Genomic DNA, 25,538 nt, shown 5'->3' with positions numbered 1-25,538 from the left:
AGAAGAAGACAGTCTGAGGAGTGAGTCCCCTAGTAATTATAAAGGAGGATGACTAAACAAAATGAATATCTAGAAGTTTGTAAGAATATAAACATCATTACCACTTGTGTGTTACTGGAGCATAAATAATAATAAAACGAACTCATCCAAGCAAAATTTACAATTACAAGAGACTAATAATAATTAAAAGCATGATATCAAGATATTCAAGAAAGTACTTATCTCTAGAGAATACGTCAACTCCTTTTCGTTCAACTCTTCAAGGAGTTAATCTCGTCCATACTATCCTCATCAGGAAGTCCATATCATCATCGGCAGGAAAGGCCAGTTTGTATCATCAGGTGGAATATCCTTCAACCACTCTAGGCCAATGCTGCCAATGTCTGTGTGAAGCATCTCAAGAAACCGTTTTATTCTCCCTGCAAGAACATTGTTCATCCCTCGGTCCTTGATGGCATCTGCAGTATCTTCAAGATCAGCATATCTGACTGCATCCCAATTCACAGCATCCTCGGTATTTGAGTCCCTTTCTCTTTTAATCTACAATCTTCTACATTTGTATTCTTCGTTATAGTTTCCCAATCAAATTTGTTCTTTCTACAGTTCCCGTCAATGTGATAATGGTTTATGTGATTGCTATTGCAAAATGAAATGGAACTGTTAATTGGGATAATACGGAATATTGAAGTAATTGTCCTAACAAAGAACATAACTAAAATTAACAGAATGCCTATCATAGAGATATGTTATAACTTGGATCATCACTAATATAGTTGAAATTGAGGTATATAAGAAGGAAAGGTCGAACTCGTCATATAAACTTCAGAATGATAGAAGTTTCATGGTAGCATGATCTTGATTGCAAACCTACAGAGATGCCCTTGCCAACCAATAGATCTTTCAAGAAAAATGCCTCAGATTTAAAATGCCACAAAGATTATGATTTGGCTACAGAGGTAGATACGAGCTCATCAGAGAGACTTTGGTTATTGGATCCAAGGGACTTGATTTTGATTGCAGAGATTCAAGAGAACCAATACCACGACTTCTTGATATCGATTCTTCTTACTCATATATATTTGGACTATACCCTAGAGAGGTTAAATCACTGAAGTAAAAACCAATTCGGATTTCCATAAGATGCCAAGAAGTACAATAACAAGGATGATATATGATGTTAATACTTTGTTCAATTTGATCTCTGGTTTTTAAAGGATCAATAATATCAGTACAAATTCAGGAGCCACAGATACATTACTTAGAGATCACTGAGTATAGAAAGGTTAGAACAGATAGGTGATCATACCTTTAACCATTCTTTCACTGGTACCTTCCAAGATTGAAACTTCTGAGAAATACCACTGATGATTCCAAGTGCAAGGATTGATACTCCAACTTCCACTTTAGGAACCAAGTAATCTTCGACTTTCTTCCTTAACCTAGCTCGGGTTCCTTGTTAGAAAACCAAATATAGTGTAGTACAAGCAATATTTTCTGAACTTCAGATATTATTTGTGAGGTTAACAGTACTTCTTTTAGATTTATTCTTCTATCAACAAATAATTATACCTCAGAAATTAACCACAGTAGTAAGGAGAAAGCAGAGATCACAATACACAATAAGAGATACCAGAAATTAGGTCCAAGACCAGGGCAAAACCCAACCAAATCCTGCTTAGAGAGATCCTTCAAAATACATAAAGACAAGGACTATACTGACCCAAGAAGACTTCCACAAGTGCAAGGTTTCCACAATTGAATGTCCTATAAAGATCACAAAGGCAAGGTTGATTCTCTCACAAGACTGGAATGTACCCTTCCTAAACAACATTTAGATCCAGATCTTCAGGTTCTAAAGCTCGAAGAAACTGATGGAGTGATGAATTTCCAAGCAAATCAGAAAACCCCTGGGCAAAGCATTTAATTTGCTCTGCAACAGGTGCCACAAAATGACATTGAATCAGCAGCAACCAATTCCATTGATATGCACATACGGTTTTTATGAAGAAAATCATTGAACTCTTTATGTGTTGTTTGTTTTTTTTTTTTTTTTTTTTGCTGCCTGAGCACCCCATGTCTCTTGCAACATCCGGCCAAGAACAAAGACACCAACAGCTGTATAGCTGCACTTACAGATATTATGATCCTCACAACAAACAGATAATATTGTCAAATCTCAAAGCATTGTGGAAAAAAAAATTAAACAGTTCATCACTAGAATTTATGTGATTTTGTGAATGCTCCAAGAACCATATCAAATCTATCTTACATATTTCCGTAGCTATTTTGGCATATGCTCCACCTTCATGACCAGCATACATAAAAAGAGATCCCGAATGCTTCAATGAAACCTCTAAGGTACCCTTGCCATTTGACACCATTTCAATCATCTTTGTCCTGATCTCTTGGTCAGATTTCTCATTTTCAAACTTGGGATAGAAAGTAGCACGAATTTGAGAACAAGCAAAAGCCCCCTTGTCTACCACGAAATCTCCCACAACAGGGCCCTTCAGTGACTGCCCTTCTTCAACCGTTGGATTGCTGTTCAATACAGTGTCCACACTCTGCCCAAAAGCCGTTGATAATGGCTTCGCCCCAAACTGTGCAGTACCACTGCTACTAGAACTTGAGCTTTCACCCATCACTATCATTGATGACTTTCCTTGATCCCCATTATTACCACCGCCATAGGTTGCAGGTCCCTTTGCAACCCACAGTGTTTTCTGTCCAGCTTGACCTTTTGCAACAGCAAGTTTCTTTGATGAATCAGGTCCAATAGACGGTTTGTCACCAACACTAGTTTTTAAACCAGACAACTTTGAATCAGTGGAACTTCCAATCCCCCCAACAAACGACTCAACTGGTATAAATTTCTGCTTGGGCTGAGCTCTCCCAGCAACAAGGTTTACTGATACATCAGAAGCACTATTAACTGAGGAAGCTTCTAGAGCAATTTTTTCCACCCCTGAAATCATCAGCAGATCCACTAGAACCTCTGCTTCCAGAATTAGTAGTCACACTTGCAGATGTCTGGACATCAGCTTTTGGCTTCTCTTTCCACATTGGATTTTCCATGCTCCGTCCCGTATCGGCTTCGTCGCACGAAAGCATCTTGTTAATACGGTGAACACGGAATGGATACACACAAACACGTAGACGGAACGCGTCCTTCCCGTCGAACTTGGCCATTTACTCGTTACAAGCAATACGGACCGCTTCCAGCGCCTTGCTCGTTACAGTTTCGTTCTCTCAACTCACCAATTGAACGCAGAAGGGAAACTCGTCCGCTGCTCATTTGTTGGCACCAACATCGTATATACAGATTTTGGGAGCTGGAACACCCCGACAGTATCGAGCTTTTGCGTAGGGTTTGTTCTTAATCTAGCAATAAAACTTGCTGGACAACAGCACGCCTGTGATTCACTGAAATATCGATTAATAGTTTGAATCATATGCCTCCCCTTTAACGCATCGGCTTCTGCATAGGCAAGTGGCTCAAATGAATCCACAAGAAGCTGAGATCTATGGACTTCAATTTCATGCCGATTATCAAGATCTTCTTGAGGTTCTAACAGCATAGTCAATACTAGATACCTCTTAGACTCGAAATCAAGAAGGTGTTTCCGTGAGGACTCCGCCACTATCGGAAATCTCTGGCTTCCGCTGCGTGTAAATCCCCTGCGGCTTTTATCCGCGTAGAGGATGAAATGCATTATCGTTCATTTAAATTGGTCTATCCCTGTTTTAAAATTTGGATTTTCATTGTCTTTCGATAACCAAGTGCAAAATTCACCAAAATTCTCTACGCCTCATCGCGGAGACTGTATTTATGTAAGGTAACTGTTGAATAAGATTTATTTAAAGCTAAACGGCGGGCACTTAGCATCGATAGAAAATCTCCCATGCTTTTCCAAAAACTTTTATGTCGGCGTATAATGACTCATAAGCCCACGGGGCACGTAATTCTTTACGCGTCCAATAACTACCAAACTCACGCTTTAATTTAACACGCAATCGTTTAGCTGGCATCGGACAAGTCCGCAATCCATCCATTGACATGAGCTTTGCACGCCAGTTTCATCACCTGGGAGGACCTTCGACGCCCCCTATCACTGGCAGAGACGGTTATAAATTACTATCTGGCAGTTCTTCAGTTTTCCCTGGAGTATGGGGGGCAACTTTGCATGATGCAGATGCTAGCATCCGAACATTCTTCCGTTCATGTCTAAGCCGGCAATTTACAGATTCTTTAGTAGCTGCAGCAACTCATAATTTCCTCAACCGGAATAAAACAAAGTTGTTCAATGCGTATCCATCTCTTCTTCCTGAGTATTTTCCTCTGTTTCTAAAGCTGATTGCATGGAATGGAGGGACGCGGTGAACAGATATATGTAAAGTACAGTGAGAAAATAAACATACTACTACCATAAAAATCCAATAGTTTCTATTATCAGACAGCATCTAACAGAAAGAAGCCCTCTTTGAACATTAAGGAGAGAGGAGCATTGAAGAGAGGAATAAATACACAGCAGGGTATATGGGCAGTCCAGTTCAATTTTTAAACCTTAATAAAAGTATAAGGTTGATATAACTTCTCTGGATTTAGAATATAACAGTTTGGGGATAATTTATAATCCGAACTTAGACAATTATCAGTGAAATACCTAAAAGCCAAGCTATTTTAAGCATCTTAACACTATGAGTAAATAGGTCATATGCTACTAGAGGCTATATAATATATGATAGTTTTTGGCTACATGGAAATCGTTATCAATGACAAAGATGCAGGATGAGAATAAGTATACCAAGATTTAGAAAGTATTGAATGATATCAACAAGAAAACACTGCTGCCCAGTAACAGATGCCTTTTCACGATTAAAAGCACAGTTTTGCAAGCTTCTCTTAACATCCCTTACTGTGATGTGAGTGGAATATACCACTCCAACAAGCTGCATTTTACATTTAGCTTTTCATGCACACTGATTATGCATGCATATTTATTATGCTTGTTCAAGAGTTATATATTGGCAGCTTCATTTAATTAGTTTGAAGTTTTGAACCAGGAGTGAGACCATCTGAAAACTATATCTATATCTAATCTATCATTTACATATACTTGCTTCAGCTAGAAACACAACCAGTTGTCAATGCTAACAAAATTCTTAAAAGAAAAAGTCATTTCACAACATGGTCACGGTGATCATGAGGTAGCAATTTTCCACGAACACAATATATTATAGAAGGTTTCTACATTCCTTTGAAAAGTTGTGATCCTACTGTAACACCCACAAGTAACGGACAAGGATTTTAGTGTCCTGTCATAAATTATGAATCTTGTTTATGATACTTTGAGTTCAATCTAAGTATAATTCCAAGGGCACACAGAATGTCTCACCTGCTGAAATAAAACAAGGCCTCCGGCTAACAGAAGAATAACAAGCTAGGAAGCAACATTCACCTATTGGAACAAGAATTGGGTACAATAATTTCAAACCAATCGAGTTCTTCTATTTAACTCCTTCCAATACCAGAACTGTCATAAAACAATTCCAGAATTCTGAAAACTTCACTTGCATAAGCAGTCAGTGCCTTATTTTAGGAGATATAAGCTTTGGGACTGTCCTGGCACTAATTTGCATCATATTAAATTGTCTGAAACATAACTGCTGCAGCATTGTCAAGGAGATGAATTTTGCACCACCTTATTTTGATAAATTTAAATCTTTTAACAAACTTAACAGGTCCGAAAGTTGAACCAGCTCTGATACCATATGTAATGACTGTCCTAAGTTAAAGAAGTTAAAGAGTCCTTACCGAAACTGTAAAGATTATTGAAACTGTGAAACTGTATTTAATTGATTTGATGGAGTACTTACCTGATCTGCTACGGCTGTTGCGATGAGGATGCTGCAGAACTTCTCTCGTTACCGAATGACCAAACCACCCAGCCGAACCGAGTATACCTGGATACTCAATCCAGTATGCCTCTCAACCGAAGCATACCGTTCCCCCGTGCCCAGAGACTTCAAAACAAGTAAGGCTCTAGTTCCGAATTATAAACAGTATGGATAAATTCCTCTCCTTCTTCCTTCAACAGCACTCTCCTTCTCCATTCAACAGCCCCCGGTTCAGTTTTTCCCCTCACAGTCCATACCACCTCCTCTCTCAAACATTAAGCACCCCCCCGTTTTTATAGCAGAGGTTCCTCCCTCTCTACGCACCAGCTCACCGCCTTTATGAAAGGATAAGATTTTGTTAGGCGGTGACCGCTTTGTCAAGATATTTGCCTTCAATAGAATCAGATCTTCACACATCGGATGGTGTCACTTTAATTTAAGGCAGATGGTACTTTAATTTAAATAGTATAAAACCATGATGATTTAAATATTCATATTATTTTATGTATTATAAAATATCAAGTCTAATCATAAGGTTTTATGGGTTTAGTTTTATTAGTACACCATTTGGGTTATATATATGTAACCATATGAATAAACTCAACTATATTTCTTAGTGAGTGGATATATTTCTTCTGTTTACGAGAATTAGGTATTTAGTTACACCTTTGATAATTAATTCATTTATCTTATTTTTTTGACAATCTCCATGAATAGTCGATATATCGTCGATGTATATATATATATATTTATACTAGTGCAACGTATATGATGCATGCATATGTAGCTATCATATGCATGCCTCACATGCATGCTAATATTGCTATGTTGTTCGGGATTTGAGATGGGTTGTTACAATAGCTATGTGCAAAGTTATATGGCTTCAAAAGCTGTTGGTTAGTTTCTTCAGTCAGCAGTTGGAGCCAACCAGTATTTATTATGACATTTAGAGTTGCATCAGGTTCTTTGAGAATCCAGTGTTTCATGATAGGACAAAACACAGACATATGATACCATTTCATCAGAGATTGTGTGCAGCATGGAGTAGTCTGGTTACATCATGTTCCCACAGAAGAACAGGTTGCATATACTCATGAAAGCTCTAAGGAGCGTTAAGTTCGTCTATTTTAGAGAACAAATGGGTATAGTGGAGAATCCTTTTCAGTAGCAGGGAGAATAATTTTTAGTTCTTAGTTGTAGTAGTTGCAGCAACAACAACATGAGATTAGATGTAGTATAGTGCAGTGTTAGCAATAGCGCAGATGCAGGATGGTTCAACTACATAGTGACAAATGAATCAAAGTATGCGCAGTGGCTTGGTGGGTAGTGGCAGATTGTCACAATTTTCAAACATCAGCCGTGCGAGGGGGGATGTTACGAGAGAAAGACAATACCTTCCTCGCTAAGAGGGAGTGTTAGGTTTTGTAGCATCGAATAGGTGTTCTAGTCTCGAATTTTGTTAGAGAGGCTAAGGAACACAAGATCTCCAAAACCCATAAACATTTATGGAAAAAACACCCAGAGACAACTAAATTAAATTAATTGATCGATAATTAAAAATTTCTTGAGTCTAACTTCAGGAAATCAATTAATTAAAGGGAATTAATTGAGGAAAGTGAGAATGCTCTAGAAAATCACACGGATTGAATTTGAGATGATCTTAGCCATTGATGGGGATCTAATCATGGTCGTTGGTTCACCAACGAGAGATCATAAGAGAAGGATGTTGGGATGGAGATAGACACATGATTAAGTGGGTGATCTAGGAAGATCGAATTTCCCAGAGAGCAGAGATTCAACCAGGAAGAGAATTCAAGCCAGAAATCAGTAGTAGAGGCAGAGGAGTAGCAGAGGAGATTTCGGTGGAGGTTTCCAATGCCAGAAGAGTCAGTTGAGAAAGGCCAAGTTATTTCACTGGAGGTTGCATAGGGTCTTTGTAGAGCCTCATTGAGGTAGTTTGATTTTGATGGAGAGGAGGTTGATTCAGGTGTCAAAGGCCGGGATAATTTTCTAGAGGGCCGAAGAGTCACTTCCAAAGGCAACAACATGCATGACAACTTGATCAGAAGCAATTCTAGGCAATGCGAGTTACAATTTGCACATAGGCAGTACAAAAGCATGCGCAAGGGTGTTCTAGGTGCTAGTTCGAGTGGCCAGATTGTTGTCAAATTGCTTGTGGAGAAGGGAAGAAATTTCGTTAATAATTTTGCCTGTATTTTCTCAGGAGAGGATTGTTGGTTTGGCATCCAAATTGTACTCAAAATTTTTGCAGCTACATGATAATAATAAAACCCTCATTTGTTGCACCGATTTTTCCACATTGGGGTTTTCTGGGGACATTTGTCCAAAATAACGATGTCATTTTTATTGCATGTGTGCATCTATTTTCTTAGTTTTCGGTTTATTTTCCGCAATGTTTTTATTGTGAAGAAATTATAGTGTGATTTATTTGTTATTTTTCCATAACAAAATAAATTGCATAATTAATCAATTAGAAGAATAAATTCCAGTTGCTGCATTTCAAGGAAATTTTCACATGGATTGATATCAACCCTAACCAGGCCACAAAACCTACAACAGGTGCATCAACTCAAAAATGTATGTGTTGATATGTTTGAGTTGAATTTTTGCTTGAGGATAGAAGGTCCAGGCTGGACAGATTGTTGTTGGGCATCTTAAGGTTGTTGGAGGGCAACAAGTAGGTGCTCAAAGTAGCCCTAGATCAGTTGCCAAGAAGGACATTGACAGTTGTAAGGAGGGTGAAGGTTGGAGGCTCTAGTGTTGACACCTTGAAGGACAAAGGAAAACTAAATAAGAAAATTAGATCGACCCAAATTCATGGTTGGAGAAGGACATCTTACAATGATAGGTGCCAGCCCTCCATCCCAAAGTTTGTCTTCATTGGAGCAACACAGGAAGGCATTAGAGGAAAGAAGTCTTGTTGACCACTAGGATGACACCTGATGAATATATAAGATACTCCATGCCCAAGGATGATCCAGAGGACACTTGTACCATCAAATATCATCAGTGAACAGAGATTTTTAATTCTACTTCTATCTTCTCATCATCTTTCTTGTACCTAGATTCCAAACCCTGCGGGGAATTGTAATAAGTGGTACTAGTAATGATGAGTTTTGAGTCTGTAACAGTCTTAGGCAGCTCCATTGTATTTTCTTGCAGGGATGTAATTTTATTGATGAAAAGAATGAAGATTGGTGTCATGTTCAGCTTCTAAATCTTGTTCTCCTCCATAGGTCTTTGAGTTTCCTTGGGCTTGGCCATCCCAAGAACCTTAGAGCCCTTTTGTATCATTTTCTTTCCTTCTTTTCATTATTTATTCACATGCATCTTTAGTTTTTATTTCTTTTTATTTTTGCATTTAGTATTAGTGATTTCTTGTTGTAGGATTGAGTTAAATAGTTGATGTAAGTTCTTTTGTAGGATCACAAGCATTATTTCATCCTTAGAAAAGCTTTGGAAGTTCATAGTAATCATTCAGTTGCTTGGATTAGTCTTCTTATTCCCAAATCTAGATTGCTGGACCTCCTTTTTAGCAAAGAACAATAAATTTCTGTTATTTTTTAGAGCATGCTAACGAGCTTCAATCGAATTGTTTCAATTTGCATTAGATCACAAAAACTTTCTAGTTCATAACAAAAATTACCCCATTGCATTTGCACTTGATTTGGTTAGACATTTTTTAGATTTACTAGCTCACTAGTTCTCAAATTTCTAGATTTTCGACTAGTAATGTTTTATTTTTTATTTTTTTTAGAATGGGTTAACATAGGTCTTTTTGAGTGATTCCACTTGGAATAGGGACCTAAGGCATTTTAGTTAGTAACAAAATTTGTCCTATCCAATTTGGATTTAATTTGCTTGGCAATTAAACTCTCACCAATTTCATCATTTCACAAGGAAACTTCTCCAAGCTTTTTGAGCGAATCCATCCATCTCCCGACTTTGGTTTTGAGTTTTTAGTGATCCTAGGAATTTTCCCACTCCATTCCACCCATCACACACCTTTCCTAAGCTTCCCATAACCTCCAACGCCTCACATTTTGTAGGTTACTTATCCCTTTTTTTAGAAGCGAATAATTTTCTGGGTTTCTTCACTCACTTTTTACCCCAAAGACGGGGTGACGGTTTGAAGGTTGAGCCCCTAACACATCTTAGTGTCTAGAGTCGATGTATATTAACATACTAGATCACACAAAATTTTTTGTGGAATTTGGTTACGTTTAGGTAATCATTTTTAAATTTTTTAGATTTCCCGCAGGTCAAAAATTGCATATAAAATTGTATTTAAATTGTAATAAGTGTAGTATAGAGAAGTTGTATGGGTATGAGTAATCAAAATTACACCTCTCACCCTCAACTTTCTACTATGACACACTTTGGGGGGTTAATAATGTGTTTTGGACCCTCAAAACCCACATTTCCTAAGTTTAGTGGAAATTGTGGCATTTAATTAGACTAGAATTAAATAAAATAGAGAAATAAATTATTCCATGTGACAAAATGACGTGGAAATGACTTGGAAATTATCCTGAGTCAAAGAGTTGAGTCAACGAACATGTGGAAGATGACTGAACACACTGCATCATAAATACACCATTATTTTATAAAATGGAATTTCCCAGAGATAAAACAACAGTTGCACATGTGGAAAATCAAATTTATTAGAGGAGCTCATGCACTGAAGGAATATTCCATGGTATATTTGGACTAAAGATTAGGTGGGGCCTCATCTCACAGTTATCTCAGGTTCTTCTACTCTTAGCACTCCACTCTTGAGGATTACGAGTTTCACTTGGCTAGACTACAAGTTGCACATGGAGGAATCACGCAGTTCCTGGGGACCTACGCAGAGCTATCTGGGGATCATCTACATATGTGGCATCACTTAGTTTGAGTTTGCATTTGTTGACTAGAGTTATCACGGTACTTGGATTCACTCATGGATGAGTTTAGTATGCCATATATGGAATTCAATTTCCCTTGATGTGCACATATGGAATTCGATTTTGCTCTAATGTCTCTATCTTCTCCACATCGAAATTGACTTATCTTTCCTTGGGATTTGCTCCAAGTTTAGTTCTCACATGCATTCTTCTTTGGGATTTGCTCCCAACTCTATATAATGAGGCTATATGCTCTCATATTGTATCATGTAATGAGCTATTGGGCTTGAGGAAACTCTACCATTTTGTACTTGCATGCTTTCTTAATACAATCAAGACTTTGGGACTATCTGGCCGGTGTTCTCTTGACGTTATGAGGTAATGTCCTTTTATGCTACTGCTATTGTATTTAATTTCTTTTGCTTATTGAATTAATATTAGTTTATGCTTGTCATCTTGCTTGGATTGATGTGTGCAAGATATTTTGCATATATCATTGATCTAGAATAGTATTCTAGGGATATGCTTGCCAATTCATTTTAGGAGGAATGCTTGGTTTATCTTATTCATTATATTGCTCTAATCTTGTGCAAACTAATACGTGTTCAAGTGTGTAGGAAAGATCTTTTGTATTGTGTGCAAGAATCCATCTGGAAGTGGGAGAAATATCAATTAGATCAACTCACTCCTAGAGTCACAGTGATCCAAGACTCAGCCATTTTTTCGCTCCAAGTTTTCCATCCAACAAAGATCAAAAGGGAGTTTTCTTACTCTATAACTACTTGATTATCCATTTAAATTCAAAATACTTCTTTAATTCTAGTTCTTTCAAAGTTATATCTCCTATTCAAGAGTCATTTCCAAAGCTAGGCAAGTATGGGGTTTCACTCCCATTACTTGAGCTAGTACTTTGTATATTAAATTCTAAGTTTAGTTTTGGTTTCTTTTTTCTAATTTCACACTGACAATTGGTTTTGTGATTTGTAGCCGATAGGCTTGAGCATTGGGCAGCAAGAAGCTTGAGGAAAAACTTTGGAAAACTACTCACTCGTGTGTATGCAGGACCCCCTCATGCTATCCAAAGATTGATTTCTAGGGAGGCCATAAGCACTTGGGAGAGAGTTGCAAACTCATTTAAGCCGTGGGCCTTTTGAGCCTTGTAAATCTCTTTAGGAGAGTTTTTTCCATCTTCAAGTTTGTTGTTGTTATATTTTTTGGGGAGAGAATCAAGCTTTGTTAGAGTCCCATCTTTATAAAGATCTCTCTCATATTGTGGGATGGCGTCTTAGAGGCATTTTTACCCGCTGTAAGCACTAATAAAAAATTAAAAAAAATAGTTTGAGGGAGCTTGGGATTTTTCCCATAGCATCCCCCTTCCTCACTTAGAGGAGGTATTCTTGTGGGTGGCCTAATCTTGCTTCTAGTTTTTCTTAGCTTTCTAGTTTTTCATTTCATATTGTGCATGCTTAAAATCAACACATTTCATTCCACATGCAAAATTTTACTAATCTTGTATTTAAATTCCCATATGCATACACTTCAAAATTGTAAACTTGAGAAAATCTCATCTTATGTGTAAACACTTCATACTTTGGTAAGTTTTAATTGTTTCATAATTTCTTCAAGTATATGCTTCACTACTTGGTCAATTTATGCTATATGCCATGAAAACTATTGGAGCACTATCATTTATTTGAAACAATTGTGGCTTAAAGAAATCTATTCCATTTTACTTGCTTATTTTCCATTTAATGGTGCAAATACATGAACTTATTTACATTCTAGCCTCTCAAGTTTTTGCAAACTATTTCTCTTTGAAACACTTGCATGAAGCATTAGTTTAATTTGGGGAATTAACACAATTTGCACTTCATCTAGGCATTTTAGTATAAGAAGGCCCCAAGCTTCACTAAAACTTACCTCCAACTTAAGTTGGTTGAATAGACTTTTAGAGACCCTCTACCCCTATTGATTCCTCCTTGTGAGATCTAAATATTTGGGTGAGGATGAGGTCTGAGGACTAGAGTTCGAATGTAACTTTGCCTTAGCACTAATTAATAAAATAAACCAAGAACAACAATCCATCACATTTGCTTTGTTTGCAAAGTTCTTAAATTTCTTGCTATCTTGATGGTTTAAAGTCTCACATGCAAATCTTATTTCAAGGGGCACTTTGGATGAAAAATTTGTAAGCTCTTTTAATTTTGCAACAAGTTTAATTTTCTTGTACTTGGAAATTGGCTTATCTTTTGGGTTAATTGCATATTGTCATGAATAGTTGATTTCACTTTCAAGTACTATTATTTTGGGTTGCAAACTTAATTGCATCTTGGTTTAACATTTGAGTTCTTTTGGTATATTTTTGAGCAAGATAGTTTCCATGCTTTGATTTGTAGACTTATTCATCTTAAAAGCATTTATAATATCTTGTGCTAACAATTTATTGTCACTTTTTAGGATTACTTTGGCTTTCCATTTGAAACCATTTCACTTCATTTTAAGCAAATACAAATTCATTTATTAAAGAACAATACTTTGAAGGCACTCGTTGTTTATGTATTTCATGCTTATCTTATGTATTAATGGTTATTGCTCATGTTAGTTTTTGCTTAAAATTTTAAAGAAATAATCTATTTAACTCTAACAATTATCATAGAAACTCACATCCTTTTAACTTAACTTTTCATTAGGGACCACCCTCCTTAGCCAACCTAGGACATAGCTCAAACAGAGAGAGTCGGGATTAGTTTGACAACCCCTTCTCTGAGTTCCCTACCACCAACTACACCTTGTGGGGTTGAAGGCTTTTCTCATTGACTTGTAGGTAGGTGTAGGCAACAGGGTCAACAAGTCCCAAAGGAGTTGAGGAGTAGCAGTGGGTAGTCCAAAGTTGTTCACAAAGGCAGTTGTGAACAACTCCACAGAAGACCCTATGTGTTGATGCATTGATGGACGAATGATCAGCTAGAGGGAAAATTTGTAAGCCATGCTCAGTGACCTAAAGGACTAGGACCATTGATAAAGGCAGTGTTGCAGATTGGGAGTAGAAGGAACACTAGGTGTGTTCAGGGCATGACCAAGGTAACTATGAGGAGTTGTACATCAACTAGACGATCAATGTATCTTGTTCAGGGTAGTTGGTTGTCATAGTCGTTGACAACAAGCCCTAGTTTGTATTCTTGTATCAGTGGATGTATTAGGGCCATTATTCTTGATACGAGAGCCCTAAACCGTTGTATTACAATTTGTTAATATAACAAAGTTGGGTTATTGAAAATTGTAAAAAGTTGCCTATATTGTGCACTAGTCAATTTACTGTTGTCTATATTTTGCTGTGTAAAGTAGTTTGTTGTGGTATTTGGATTGGTAGTGTCAATGATTATAAGACCCTAACGTAGATACTAGTGCCGTGAAAAAACAACATGGTTTCATAGCTACTTTGAAGGCCAGTGAATTAGAGTGTGCACAACAAGTACAACTTGAGAGGTAGTTGGTCACATTGTTGTTGAAGGACTAATAAAAATGTCGAAGATGTCGAGAGGTCTACGATTTGAGGACAAGTTGGAAGGGTTTTCCAACTATAGTCCTTGGAAGGAAAGGATCAAGTTGGTTCTGACGGTGAACAGGATCTAGGACTTTGTCGAGAAAGAGATCAGAAAGGAAACTGACCCTAAGGAGCTAGAAGTATACAACGAGATGGATACGAGGGCCAAGTTGATCATCCTAGATGGTGTCAAAGATCCTTTGATACCTCATTTGTCCGAAAAGAACATTGCCCATGAGATGTGAAAATATCTTCAGGATCTATTCCAGAATAAGAACGAGAATCGAAAGTTGGTATTACAAGATAAGTTGAAGGCCACCAAGATGACAGAGGGTGAAGGGATGACTTCGTATCTGACGAGATTGTCTCAAGTTCGTGATGAGCTTGCCACCATTGGTGTGACTATTACAAATTCTGAGATGGTGCGGATCGCTTTGAAGGCGTTTACTCTAGAATGGAGGTCGTTTATCAGAGGGATTGTTGCTAGAGAAAGTTACCAGATTGGAATAGGATGTGGGATGACTTCCTTTAGGAAGAGTTATGAGACGAGGATCTTCATCCGAAGAAGAAGCCTTCTAATGATGATGTGGCACTTGTAGCAAGTGTGAAGGGCGAGAAAAATAAGGATCTGAGTAAGATTAAGTGTTTCAACTATGGCGAGTTTGGTCATTATTCGATGAAGTGTTCGAAGAAGAAGCAGGTAGATGATGAGAAGAAGAAGGGGAAGCAGGTTGCAGGTGTTGCTACTTCTACTAAGATAGATGACCTCTCCAGGAGATTGGAGAGTGAAGATTTGCTTTGATCTCTCATTTCTCTAAGGGTACCATCGACGAGGCTACATGGTATGTAGAGGATGGTGCGTCGAAGCACATGACAGGTTCACAAGATGTATTCGAGACTCTAGTTGAGTGGGACTCAAAGTTGCACATGGTGTTGGGTGGCAAGAGTCAGAAGGAGATTAGAGGATCATGTGTTGTGCCATTCAGGATGGAGTCATGCCAGTTGATGCAATTTCAGGATGTACTGTTTGTACTAGAGCTAAGGTATAACGTGTTGTCTATCTCAGCAATCGAGTAGAAGGGGTTTGAGGTGTTGTTCCAGGGTGGAAAGGCGAGACTCAAGCCTAGAGGCTCTAGCTCCACAGGTGTTGTGATTGGAGTTAGAGAGCATGGTCTATATAGGCTGATGGGCAAGCCTATAGATCATGAGAAGAAGAAGGAAGAGAAGCTCAAGGCTTCAAAGGTTCAAAGGGAGCCGAGTTCTAATGGAGGTTTGGAAGTTCAGAGGGAGAATGTGCAACACAAGATGAGTGCGTGGTTAGTGGGGAGCAAGGGTGCTTCTACAGTTAACAGGAAGGAATCATGGAATGGCCCGAAAGCATTTCAGGAGAAGAAGCAAGAGGCTTCTAGTGGCAGTGACACTTCCGAGAAGGGCGTAGTTCATGCTTTAGGTTTTGCTAGATTTGTGGGTGCTAAGAGTTGGGTTAGTGTCGCCAGTAGTGACAGTGATGATGTGTTACTTTCTAGTCTTGGAAGTACCTTTGCTAAGAGGGAGTGTTGAGATTTGTAGCTTGTCAGGTACTCCAAGCCCTAGGGTTCAGGATTTTGGAGGAATTGGCACCACAAATGGACTTGAGGGCTAAGGACCCAAGCATGTGGGCTTTTCACCTGAGCAAGTAGGTGTGAAACCACTAGGAGTTTTGGATATGTAACCATTGGAGATTGTAGAGGAGCCTAAAAGGAGCTAGGGGACACAAAGAACACCAAGAAATGGCATGTAGAAACCAAGATATTAATTTTATATGTTTCAAGTGGGCTTGTGGCACCAAGGACAAGTCAGCTAGGCTTAGAGTGTGCCCTCAAGGAGTTCGTTGAAGCCCAAGGAGAAGCATATTGATAAAGGTAACATTGAGGCTCTAAAGACATATCCAAGAGCAACAATTCATAGAAGCATGTCATCTAAAGTGGTCGTAGATCTAAGGAGACCCCGACGAAGGAGTAAAGAGCTTGGATAAGTGACTTTTCATGATTGTTTGAGGGCCGAGTAGATCAAGAGTGTAGGCCGAGCACTTTGGAGAAAATCCAAGTTGTTGTGTGAAGTGTTTGGAGTGGTTTCTTCTCTGTTTTGCAAACCGCACTCTCTGTGGAAGTTGCAGTAGGGACAAGGTCCCGTTCTAGGTTGTTTGGAGGGGCCAAAAGGCCTAATTACCATAGCAGATCATAGCTATAGGCAGCGAGTAGAGGCAACTTGCTAGGTGAGGGAAGTCACAATTGTAGACAGGGTTTTTGAGGTAAGAAACTAGGGCTAACATTGTTAGGCCCCTATAATACTAGTGATTCCCCCATTACTATTAGCATTGTATCCCTTATTGTTATTATTGTGCCCCTCTTGTCCCCATATTGTTATTAGTATGCTCCATAGAAACCCACTATTGTTATTTTTGTGCCCTTATGTTATTACTGTTATGTCGGCTTGATTATATTGTGACCCATTAGACTCCTATATATAGAAAGGAGGTTTAGTTATTTGTATCATCCAAGAATTGTTCATTTGTGTAATGTAAAGGAGGTTGCCCCCTCGAAGAGGCTGAATTCTAAGGCGTTGATCTATCTTTTCTATCCTTTTGTGACCTGGTTTCCTAATATTTGGTATCAAAGCTTTGGATTCTAGGGTTTCGCTGCTCCAAACAGGTCATCATGGCATTTTCGCTATAACTTTGTTTCTGTGACGTTTCAGAAGCTACAAAAAAAACCCATTTGAGCCGAAATCATTCTGAACTTCGGGTCCGAATTTTAGAGCTTGTCTCGCTATATTTGTGGAGATATGATTTGAGGAAGTTAGGGTTTTTGCAGACTCCCGAATTACATTCCAAATAGGTGACCTGGGGAAAATCGTCATAACTTTTGTTTTGAATTGAAATTTTGTAAGAAGTTTAAGAAAGAGGACGGCCTGCAGTTTTCTGTGTATCAGTTTCAGGTACTAAGGTCGAAATAGTGACACGTGGCATGTCGTACAAGTTTGCTTTACTGAACTACTTTATAATCAGGTCACCGTGGGAGATTTGGCATAACTCTTCCTTGGAGAATCCAATCTTGATCAGAATTGCGGGGTTAGAAAGAGGACTCAAAGGGCTACCGCAGGACGAGATTTCAAATATTTGAGATCCGCAGTTACAGAGATACAACAAATTCAATATCGAGATCTTATAAAGTGAAAAAAAAGGTGTGTAGTTTTTTTAAATTTTGCATAAGATTGGTTTGAAAAATTAGTTTGAAGGAATTCAAAGGGAGTAGTGAAGAATTATTAGCATTAATTAATGCCCCGAAGAAAGAAAATGGAAACACCTAGTAAGCAACCTGAAAGCTCTAGCATGACTCGTGAAGAAGAAGAAGAAGTGCAACATGATATATCAAAATTACAAGACCAAGTACAACAAATTTCACTCTCACTAAATGTAAATGAAGCCAAGATGAATGGGGTGGAAGTTAATATGAATGGCATGCAAGTTAAGATGGAAGCTAAGATGGATGGCGTGGAAGCTGAGATGAATGGCATGGACGCTAAGATGAATGTCATGGACGATAAGATGGAAGAATTGAAGATAAATTTGAATAAGTTGCTACAAGAAATGGTCATTAATGGTGAAAAGGTAGTAAAGGAAACTCATGATGAGAACAAAAGAAATGTTAATCATGATTTCATAGACTCTAATGTTGGATTGAAGACCCACCATGTTCCAAAAATCGATATGAGGAAGTTTGATGGCAAGGATCCCGGAACATGGATACTACAGATGGAGCAATTTTTTGATCTCCATAATGTGCAAAACACACAAAAGGTATGTATTGCAACTTTATATTTGGAACCAAATCAGTTTGTATGGTATCGATGGCTTTGCTCTCGTAAACAAATTGTCACTTGGGCAATTTTTATGGAAGAAATGATAGCACATTACGAGGATACAAAAAGCAACACCTTTTTTAGCCAATTGATAAATCTCAAACAAAAGGGTTCAATGATGGAGCACATTGAAGACTTCCAAAAATTGAACATAAGGGTAAAAGATATTCCAGAGGAGCATAGGATTGATGTGTTTATAGGGACTTTAAAGGATAATATCCAACATGAGGTTCGCGTTTGGGAACCTGATTTATTGGAGAAGGCATTCAGGTTAGCAAGAAAAATGGAAAGCAAAATTATGGCAACCAGGAAGCCTACCACTCAAAACTATAAACATGGAAGTGTTGTTGCCCCTAGCCTTCCACAACCTACAAGGTTGACACCACAACAATTGGAAGAAAAAAGAGCAAAAGGGCTTTGTTACAGTTGTGATAGAAAATACACTAAAGGTCATAAGTGTGCTGAGAAGAAATTATTCTACATAGATTGTGAAGAGGATATACTCCAAGAAAAATGGAAAGCAAAATTATGGCAACCAGGAAGCCTACCACTCACAACTATAAACATGGAAGTGTTGTTACCCCTAGCCTTCCACAACCTACAAGGTTGACACCACAACAATTGGAAGAAAAAAGAGCAAAAGGGCTTTGTTACAGTTGTGATAGCAAATACACTAAAGGTCATATGTGTGCTGAGAAGAAATTATTCTACATAGATTGTGAAGAAAATGAACAAGAAATATCAAAAGAAGAGGATATACTCCAAGAACAAACCCTAGATAAAGAAGAAATGAATCCGACCATATCTTGTAATGCATTGGTTGGAATTACCACTCCTCAAACTATCAAGATAGAAGGTCATATCAAGAAGAAAAAGGTAATAGTGTTGATTGATTCGGGAAGTACTCATAATTTTATTCATTGTAAGATAGCAAAGGAATTGAATTGTTTCCTACATCTAGCATTAGAGTGTCAAGTGATGGTTGCAAGTGGAGGAACCATAAATTGCTCTGGAAAGTGCCATAATATCAAGCTATCCATGGGAGAATATGTATTGAATAGCCCAATGCTTTCCATTCTAATGAGTGGTGCTAATGTTGTACTAGGAGTCCAATGGCTACAATCCTTGGGTATAATAGCTTTTAATTTTCAAGAAATTTTCATGAAATTTTGTGCGAAAGGAAAGGAAGTTGAATTAAAGGGTATTGTAGGGAAACCGGGAAAGACAATCAGCTCTAATGGTATGACAAAGCTTCTAAAGAAGGAACAACGAGGTGTAATTGCACAATTATGTTCGCTAGAGGTTCCCAAATCGAAATCATCTATTTTTCCAGATCTTCAAAAAGTCTTGGACAATCATTCCAAGGTATTTGAGACTCCCAAAGGTCTCCCACCTATTCGTGATCATGATCATGCTATTCATTTGATTCTAGGAAGTGTTCCTCCAAACATCAGGCCGTACAGATATCCCTATGCCCAAAAGAGTGAAATTGAATGTGTGGTTGCAAAAATGCTAGAGGATGGTATAATTCAACCTAGTCAAAGTTGTTTCTCTGCTCCAGTAGTATTGGTGCACAAGAAGGATGGATCATGGTGCATGTATCCGGATTATAGGGAGCTCAACAAGCTCACTATTAAAGATAAATTTCCCATTCCTGTCATTGATGAATTATTGGATGAATTGCATGGATCAATTTACTTCACCAAGTTGGATCTTCGTTCAGGATATCATCAAATCAGAATGAAGACTGAAGACATTCTGAAAACAACATTTAGAACTCATGAGGGTCATTATGAATTTTTGGTCATGCCTTTTGGCCTTACCAATGCATCTTCTACATTTCAAGGTTTGATGAATTCCATTTTCAAACCCTTAGAAAATTTGTGTTAGTATTTTTTGATGATATACTAATCTACAAGAAGTCCTGGAAGGATCATGTTGAACATGTTGACAGGGTGCTCAAACTATTGGAAGAGAAACAATTATATGCAAAAAGCTCCAAATGTTTCTTTGGAGTACAAGAGGTGGAATATCTGGGTCATATTGTATCTCATGAAGGTGTTAAGGTAGACCCTAGCAAAATTAAAGCCATTAAGGAATGGAAAATCCCCACATCCATAAAGCATATGCGAGGATTTATCGGGTTGACAGGGTATTATCGCAAGTTTGTTAAGAATTATGGGAGAATAGCAACACCTCTAACAACATTATTGAAGAAAAATGCATTTTCATGGACTCCAAAAGCAACAAAGGCCTTCGAACATCTTAAAGAGGCAATGTGCCCAGCACCGGTCTTAGCTACGCCGGACTTCACAAAACCCTTTATTGTGGAATATGATGCTTCAGGAAATGGAATTGGTGCTGTTTTAGTGCAAGATGAAAGACCCATAGCTTTCGAAAGTTGTCTAATCAAGGGAAAGTATTTACACAAAGCTATTTATGAGAAGGAAATGTTGGCAATACTACATGCACTTAAGAAATGGCGACCCTACCTAATGGGAAGACACTTCAAGGTAAAAACGCATCATGATAGTCTTAAATACTTTTTAGAACAAAGATTATCCTCTGAAGAGCAACAAAAATGGGTCACAAAGATGTTGGGTTATGACTTTGAAATCATTTACAAAAAAGGGAAGCAAAATGTTGTGGCAGATGCACTCTCAAGAAAGGATGAGATGTGGAAGCATTGTTGTGCACCATTTCTATTATCCAACTAGATTGGATAAACGAAGCAAGGGAGGAATGGAAGAATGACGAAGAAGTGTGGGCACTCATTCAAAAGATACAAGATCCCAATACATCTGATACATTTAGTTGGAAAAATGACTCGTTATGGTACAAAGATCGCTTATACCTATGTAAGAATTCCCAACTCAAACAAAAGATTCTTATGGAATTGCACACTTCTCCCTTAGGAGGGCACTCAAGATTTTTAAAAACTTACCACAGGGTTAAGAAGGAATTTTTTGGGATGGCCTTAAATCGGATATTCAAAAGTTTGTGGCGGAATGTTTGGTTTGCCAACAAAATAAAGTTGAAACAATTAAGAGCCCGGGTCTATTACAACCTTTATCCATTCCAAGCCAACGTTGGGAGGAGGTTTCAATGGATTTTATCATAGGTTTATCTAAGTCCGAGGGAAAGAGTGTCATCATGGTGGCAGTTGACAGACTTATCAAGTATGCACACTTTTGTGCATTATCACATCCATTTAAAGCCAATATAGTTTCTACTGCATTTATGGAAACAATTCAAAAACTACATGGAAACCCAAAGATTATTGTAAGCGACAGAGATCCCATTTTCACTGGAAATTTTTGGACAAAATTATTTTCTTGTCTCCGTACTTAGTTAACTCATAGCTCATCTTATCATCCTCAATCTAATGGGCAAACTGAGATAGTAAACAAATGTTTGGAAGGATATCTTCGTTGCTTTGTATCTGATAAACAGACACAATGGGTCAAATGGTTGCCTCTGGCTGAATGGTGGTATAACACTTCCTTCCATACTGTAGCAAAAATGACCCCATTTATGGCACTTTATGGATATCATCCACCATCCATCACATCATATTTAAGAGAAAATTATAAGGTTCAAGTAGTGGAACATCACATCGAGCATCAACAACAAGTTCTCCAACTCTTAAAGGATAACCTCACGTTGGCGCAAAATAGAATGAAACAACAGGCATATCAACATCGCAGTGATAGAAGTTTTGATGTAGGTGACTAGGTCTTCCTACGGCTACAACCATATAAACAAATGTCCCTCAAGCAAGCTAAGAAGGATAATAAATTATCACCAAAGTATTATGGTCCGTACAAGGTGTTGCAAAAGATTGGTACTATGTCATACAAATTGGAGCTTCCTGTAGCTTCCCGAGTACACCCAGTTTTCCATATTTCATGTTTAAAGAAGGTTATAGGTGACAAGCTCCTAGTTCAAACAATATTGCCAGAACTTGATGAGGAAGGAAAAATCATATTGGAACCAGAAGCAGCCACAGAAACAAGAACTCGACAGCTACAAAATCGATCAATTTCGAAGTACCTCATCAAGTGGAAGAACTTATCCGCTAAATATTCCACATGGGAGGATGAGAATTTTATACAGAAACATCAAAAACTACTCAAGCGTTGAGGACAACACTTTTCGGAAAGAGAGGGGCATGTTAGGCCCCTATAATACTAGTGATTCCCCCATTACTATTGTCATTGTATCCCTTATTGTTATTATTGTGCCCCTATTGTCCCCATATTGTTATTAGTATGCCCCATAGAAACCCACTATTGTTATATTTGTGCCCTTATGTTATTATCGTTATGTCGGCTTGATTATATTATGGCCCCTTAGACTCCTATATATAGAAAGGAGGTTTAGTCATTTGCATCATCCAAGAATTGTTCATTTGTGTAGTGTAAAGGAGGTTGCCCCCTTGAAGAGAATGAATTCTAAGGCGTTGATTTATCTTTTCTATCTTTTTGTGAGCTGGCTTCCTAACAAACATGGATTGATATCAACCCTAACCAGGCCATACAGCAGGTGCATTAGCTCAAAAATGTATGTGTTGATATGTTTGAGTTGAATTGCTGCTAGAGGATAGAAGTTCCAGGTTGGACAGATTGTTGTTGGGCATCTTAAGGTTGTTGGAGGGAAACAAGTAAGTGCACAAAGTAGCCCTAGATCAATTTCGAAGAAGGAAATTGACAATTGTAAGGGGGGTGAAGGTTGGGGGCTCTAGTGTTGACACCTTGAAGGACAAAGGACGGTTGAGTGAGCAGATTGGATCAACCCGGGTTCATTGTTGGAGGACATCTTATAGTGATAGGTGGCAGTTCTCTAGCCCAAAATTTGTCTTCATTGGAGCAGTGTAGGAAGATATTAGAGGGAAGAAGTCCCAAAGGCGCAAAGGAGCAACAATGGGTAGTTTAGGGTTGTTCACAAACGGAGTTGTGAACAACTCAACAGAAGACCTATGTGTTGATGTATTGATCGACAAATGATCAGCTAGAGGGCAAATTTGTAAGCCGTGTTCAGTGACCTAAAGGACTATGACCATTAATTGAGGCGGTGTTGCAGATTGGGAGTAGAAGGACCAACATGTGTCTTTAGGGTATAGCCAAGGTAGTTGTGAGGAGCTCTACATCAGCTAGACGGTTAGTGTATCTTGTTCAGGGCAGTTGGTTTTCATAGTTGTTGACAACAAGCCCTAGTTTGTATTCTTGTATCAGTGGATGTATGAGGGCTATTATCCCTGGTACGGGATCCCTAGCGAGTTGTATTACAGTTTATTAATATAACAAAGTCAGGTTATTGAAAATTGTAAAAGTTGTCTATATTGTGCACTAGTTGATTTACTATTGTTTATATTCCGTTGTGCAAAGTAGTTTGTTGTGGTATTTGGATTGGTAGTGTCCGTGATTCTAAGACCCTAACCTAGATTCCAGTGCCATGAAAACACATCACATAGTTGTGTAGGTACCCTTCAATCCACTTATTCACGTTTTTTGTCTGACCATCTTTTTGTGGATGATAGCTAGTGTTAGGGGTTAATTCAGTCCCCACCAAATTGAAGAATCCCTGCCAAAAGGAACCCATAAACCTGTTGTCACGATCACTAACTATATTCTTTGGCAGTCCATGCAGTCGGAAGACTTCTCGGAAAAACAAATTTTCTACTTGTTTGGCCAAATAATCAAATGAGATTGCAAAGAAACGTGCGAATTTGGTCAACCTGTCCACCATGTAAATGTAATCTTTACCTTGCTATTTGGGAAACCTTGTGATGAAGTCCATCGAGATGCTCTCCCATTTCTGTTCAGGAATAGGTAGAGGTTGGAGAAGACGTGCATGATGCGTATGCTCGACCTTATTTTGTTGACATATTTTATCACATCTTTCTTTAGACCCTTCCAAGAAAATCGTTCCCGAATTTGTCGGTACGTCTTGAAAAAAACCCGATGTCTAGCTGGAGGAATGTTGTTAATTTTAGTTAACAATGGTATGTTCTATGCTTAGCACAATTTACTTCAATGTTCCTTAGTAGCCCGATAATAATTTCCAATTTCCAACAGCAACCACAATAATCACATTGACAGTAAAAGTAGATAGAACATGAAACATAATGGAGAAGACAAGCCAAGACAAGAGGACACTAGATTGGTGGATGCCAGGGAAAAACCCCAATGTGGGGAAAACCCTTTGATCAATTCTTCTTATTATTATATCAAAAGTTCAACAGAGAGAGAGTACAAAAGTCAAATTGACATGCCCAATTCAAAGTCAAAACAACCCTGTAAATTTCTGCAGTCAAACTTTAGCCATAACTAGAAAGTCAATGCTGGTTAAAACAACAACAAATCATCCTCAAAGCAACTCGGTCTTCCTCAATCAAACTCGGCCTGATCAAGAGGTCAAAGTTAACCCAAAAAACCTCGGTCAAACTCGGGCAAAGGAGAGAGAAAACTACTATAATGTTTCTACAGTCAATGTTGGCCAAAATGTCCAGAATTCCTCAATTTTTGTGCCCAAAAATGCAGCCTAAAATGATCGAACTTTTGACCCCAAAAACACAATCAAACTTGGTCAACAAGCCCTCGGTCAACGCTGGTCAAACCTGTCACAGAACTCTGAAATTTCGGTCTACAATTTAACCCAAAAAGCTCGTCCCCCTTGCCACGTGAGAGAGAGAGAGAAGCTACCCAATGTTGTGCGAACCAATCAGATGAAGGGAGAAGAATGTGTGAGTGATGGTGATGCCAAATGAGGTGTGAGGTCTCTTGTATTTATACAATTAGTTGTGGGTAAAGAGACACATCCATTGGGCTTCTTGAGCCTACATGATGATGTGGCTGACCTGAACAATTTGCAAATTCAAACTCACACTTCTGATTGTCTGAATGATATGATCCTTATATCAATTTTGGTCCTTTTGAAAAGAGGAATCTAATGCAATCATCATCTCCATCAAGTGAGCTGTCCCAAGGTGAAATTTGGCGCAAGTTGCCAATTTTAACACTCCCTCTCAACTAGGGAGAATTCCACTTGCCAATTCATCTGTCGTCATCGATCATCATGCCATCCTGTCATCATGTACCATCTCTGTCATCTCATCTCTGCTCTGCTGAACCATGAAGTAATAATGAAGAAGAATCAATCGAGAGTGAGTCACAAGACCTTACCACTCTCCACTGACAAAAGTTAGTCTAGAGGTAGAACCTCAAATGATCCCAGATCAAGTTGTTGAACACCATGCATCCTAGACATAGGGAGTATGACAGTACACG

General features: G+C 38.3%; 2 protein-coding genes across 2 annotated transcripts in view; both read right to left on the bottom strand.

Moving 5' to 3' along the window:
* Positions 1-25,538, bottom strand: part of PRMT7 (protein arginine methyltransferase 7) — a 467,255-nt gene that overhangs the window by 30,495 nt on the left and 411,222 nt on the right. The window lies entirely within an intron of this gene.
* On the bottom strand, positions 292-3,458 carry LOC149144982 (uncharacterized). The gene is made up of 4 exons (XM_089448639.1): positions 2,270-3,458; positions 1,995-2,123; positions 1,307-1,452; positions 292-540 (listed from the first exon to the last, which is right to left on the bottom strand). Exons 1-4 carry the CDS (start codon positions 2,973-2,975, stop codon positions 292-294), a joined length of 1,230 nt encoding a protein of 409 aa, XP_089304765.1. The 5' UTR covers positions 2,976-3,458.

Source organism: Pinus tabuliformis, chromosome X (assembly GCF_031772625.1).
Source record: "Pinus tabuliformis cultivar Carrire ecotype Pingquan chromosome X, CPIR1, whole genome shotgun sequence".
Lineage (NCBI taxonomy): Eukaryota > Viridiplantae > Streptophyta > Pinopsida > Pinales > Pinaceae > Pinus > Pinus tabuliformis.
This window is presented reverse-complemented; position numbering and strand designations above follow the sequence as displayed.

Bases quoted from the DNA above. Each gene is read 5' to 3' on its own strand.
- LOC149144982 (XM_089448639.1), bottom strand. From the start codon at position 2,975: ATGATTTCAGGGGTGGAAAAAATTGCTCTAGAAGCTTCCTCAGTTAAT. The intron at 2,124-2,269 runs GTAAGATAGATT...CTGTAAGTGCAG, and splicing joins CAAAATAGCTACGGAAATAT to CTATACAGCTGTTGGTGTCT. The intron at 541-1,306 runs GTATGATCACCT...AGAAGATTGTAG, and splicing joins CAGTGAAAGAATGGTTAAAG to ATTAAAAGAGAAAGGGACTC.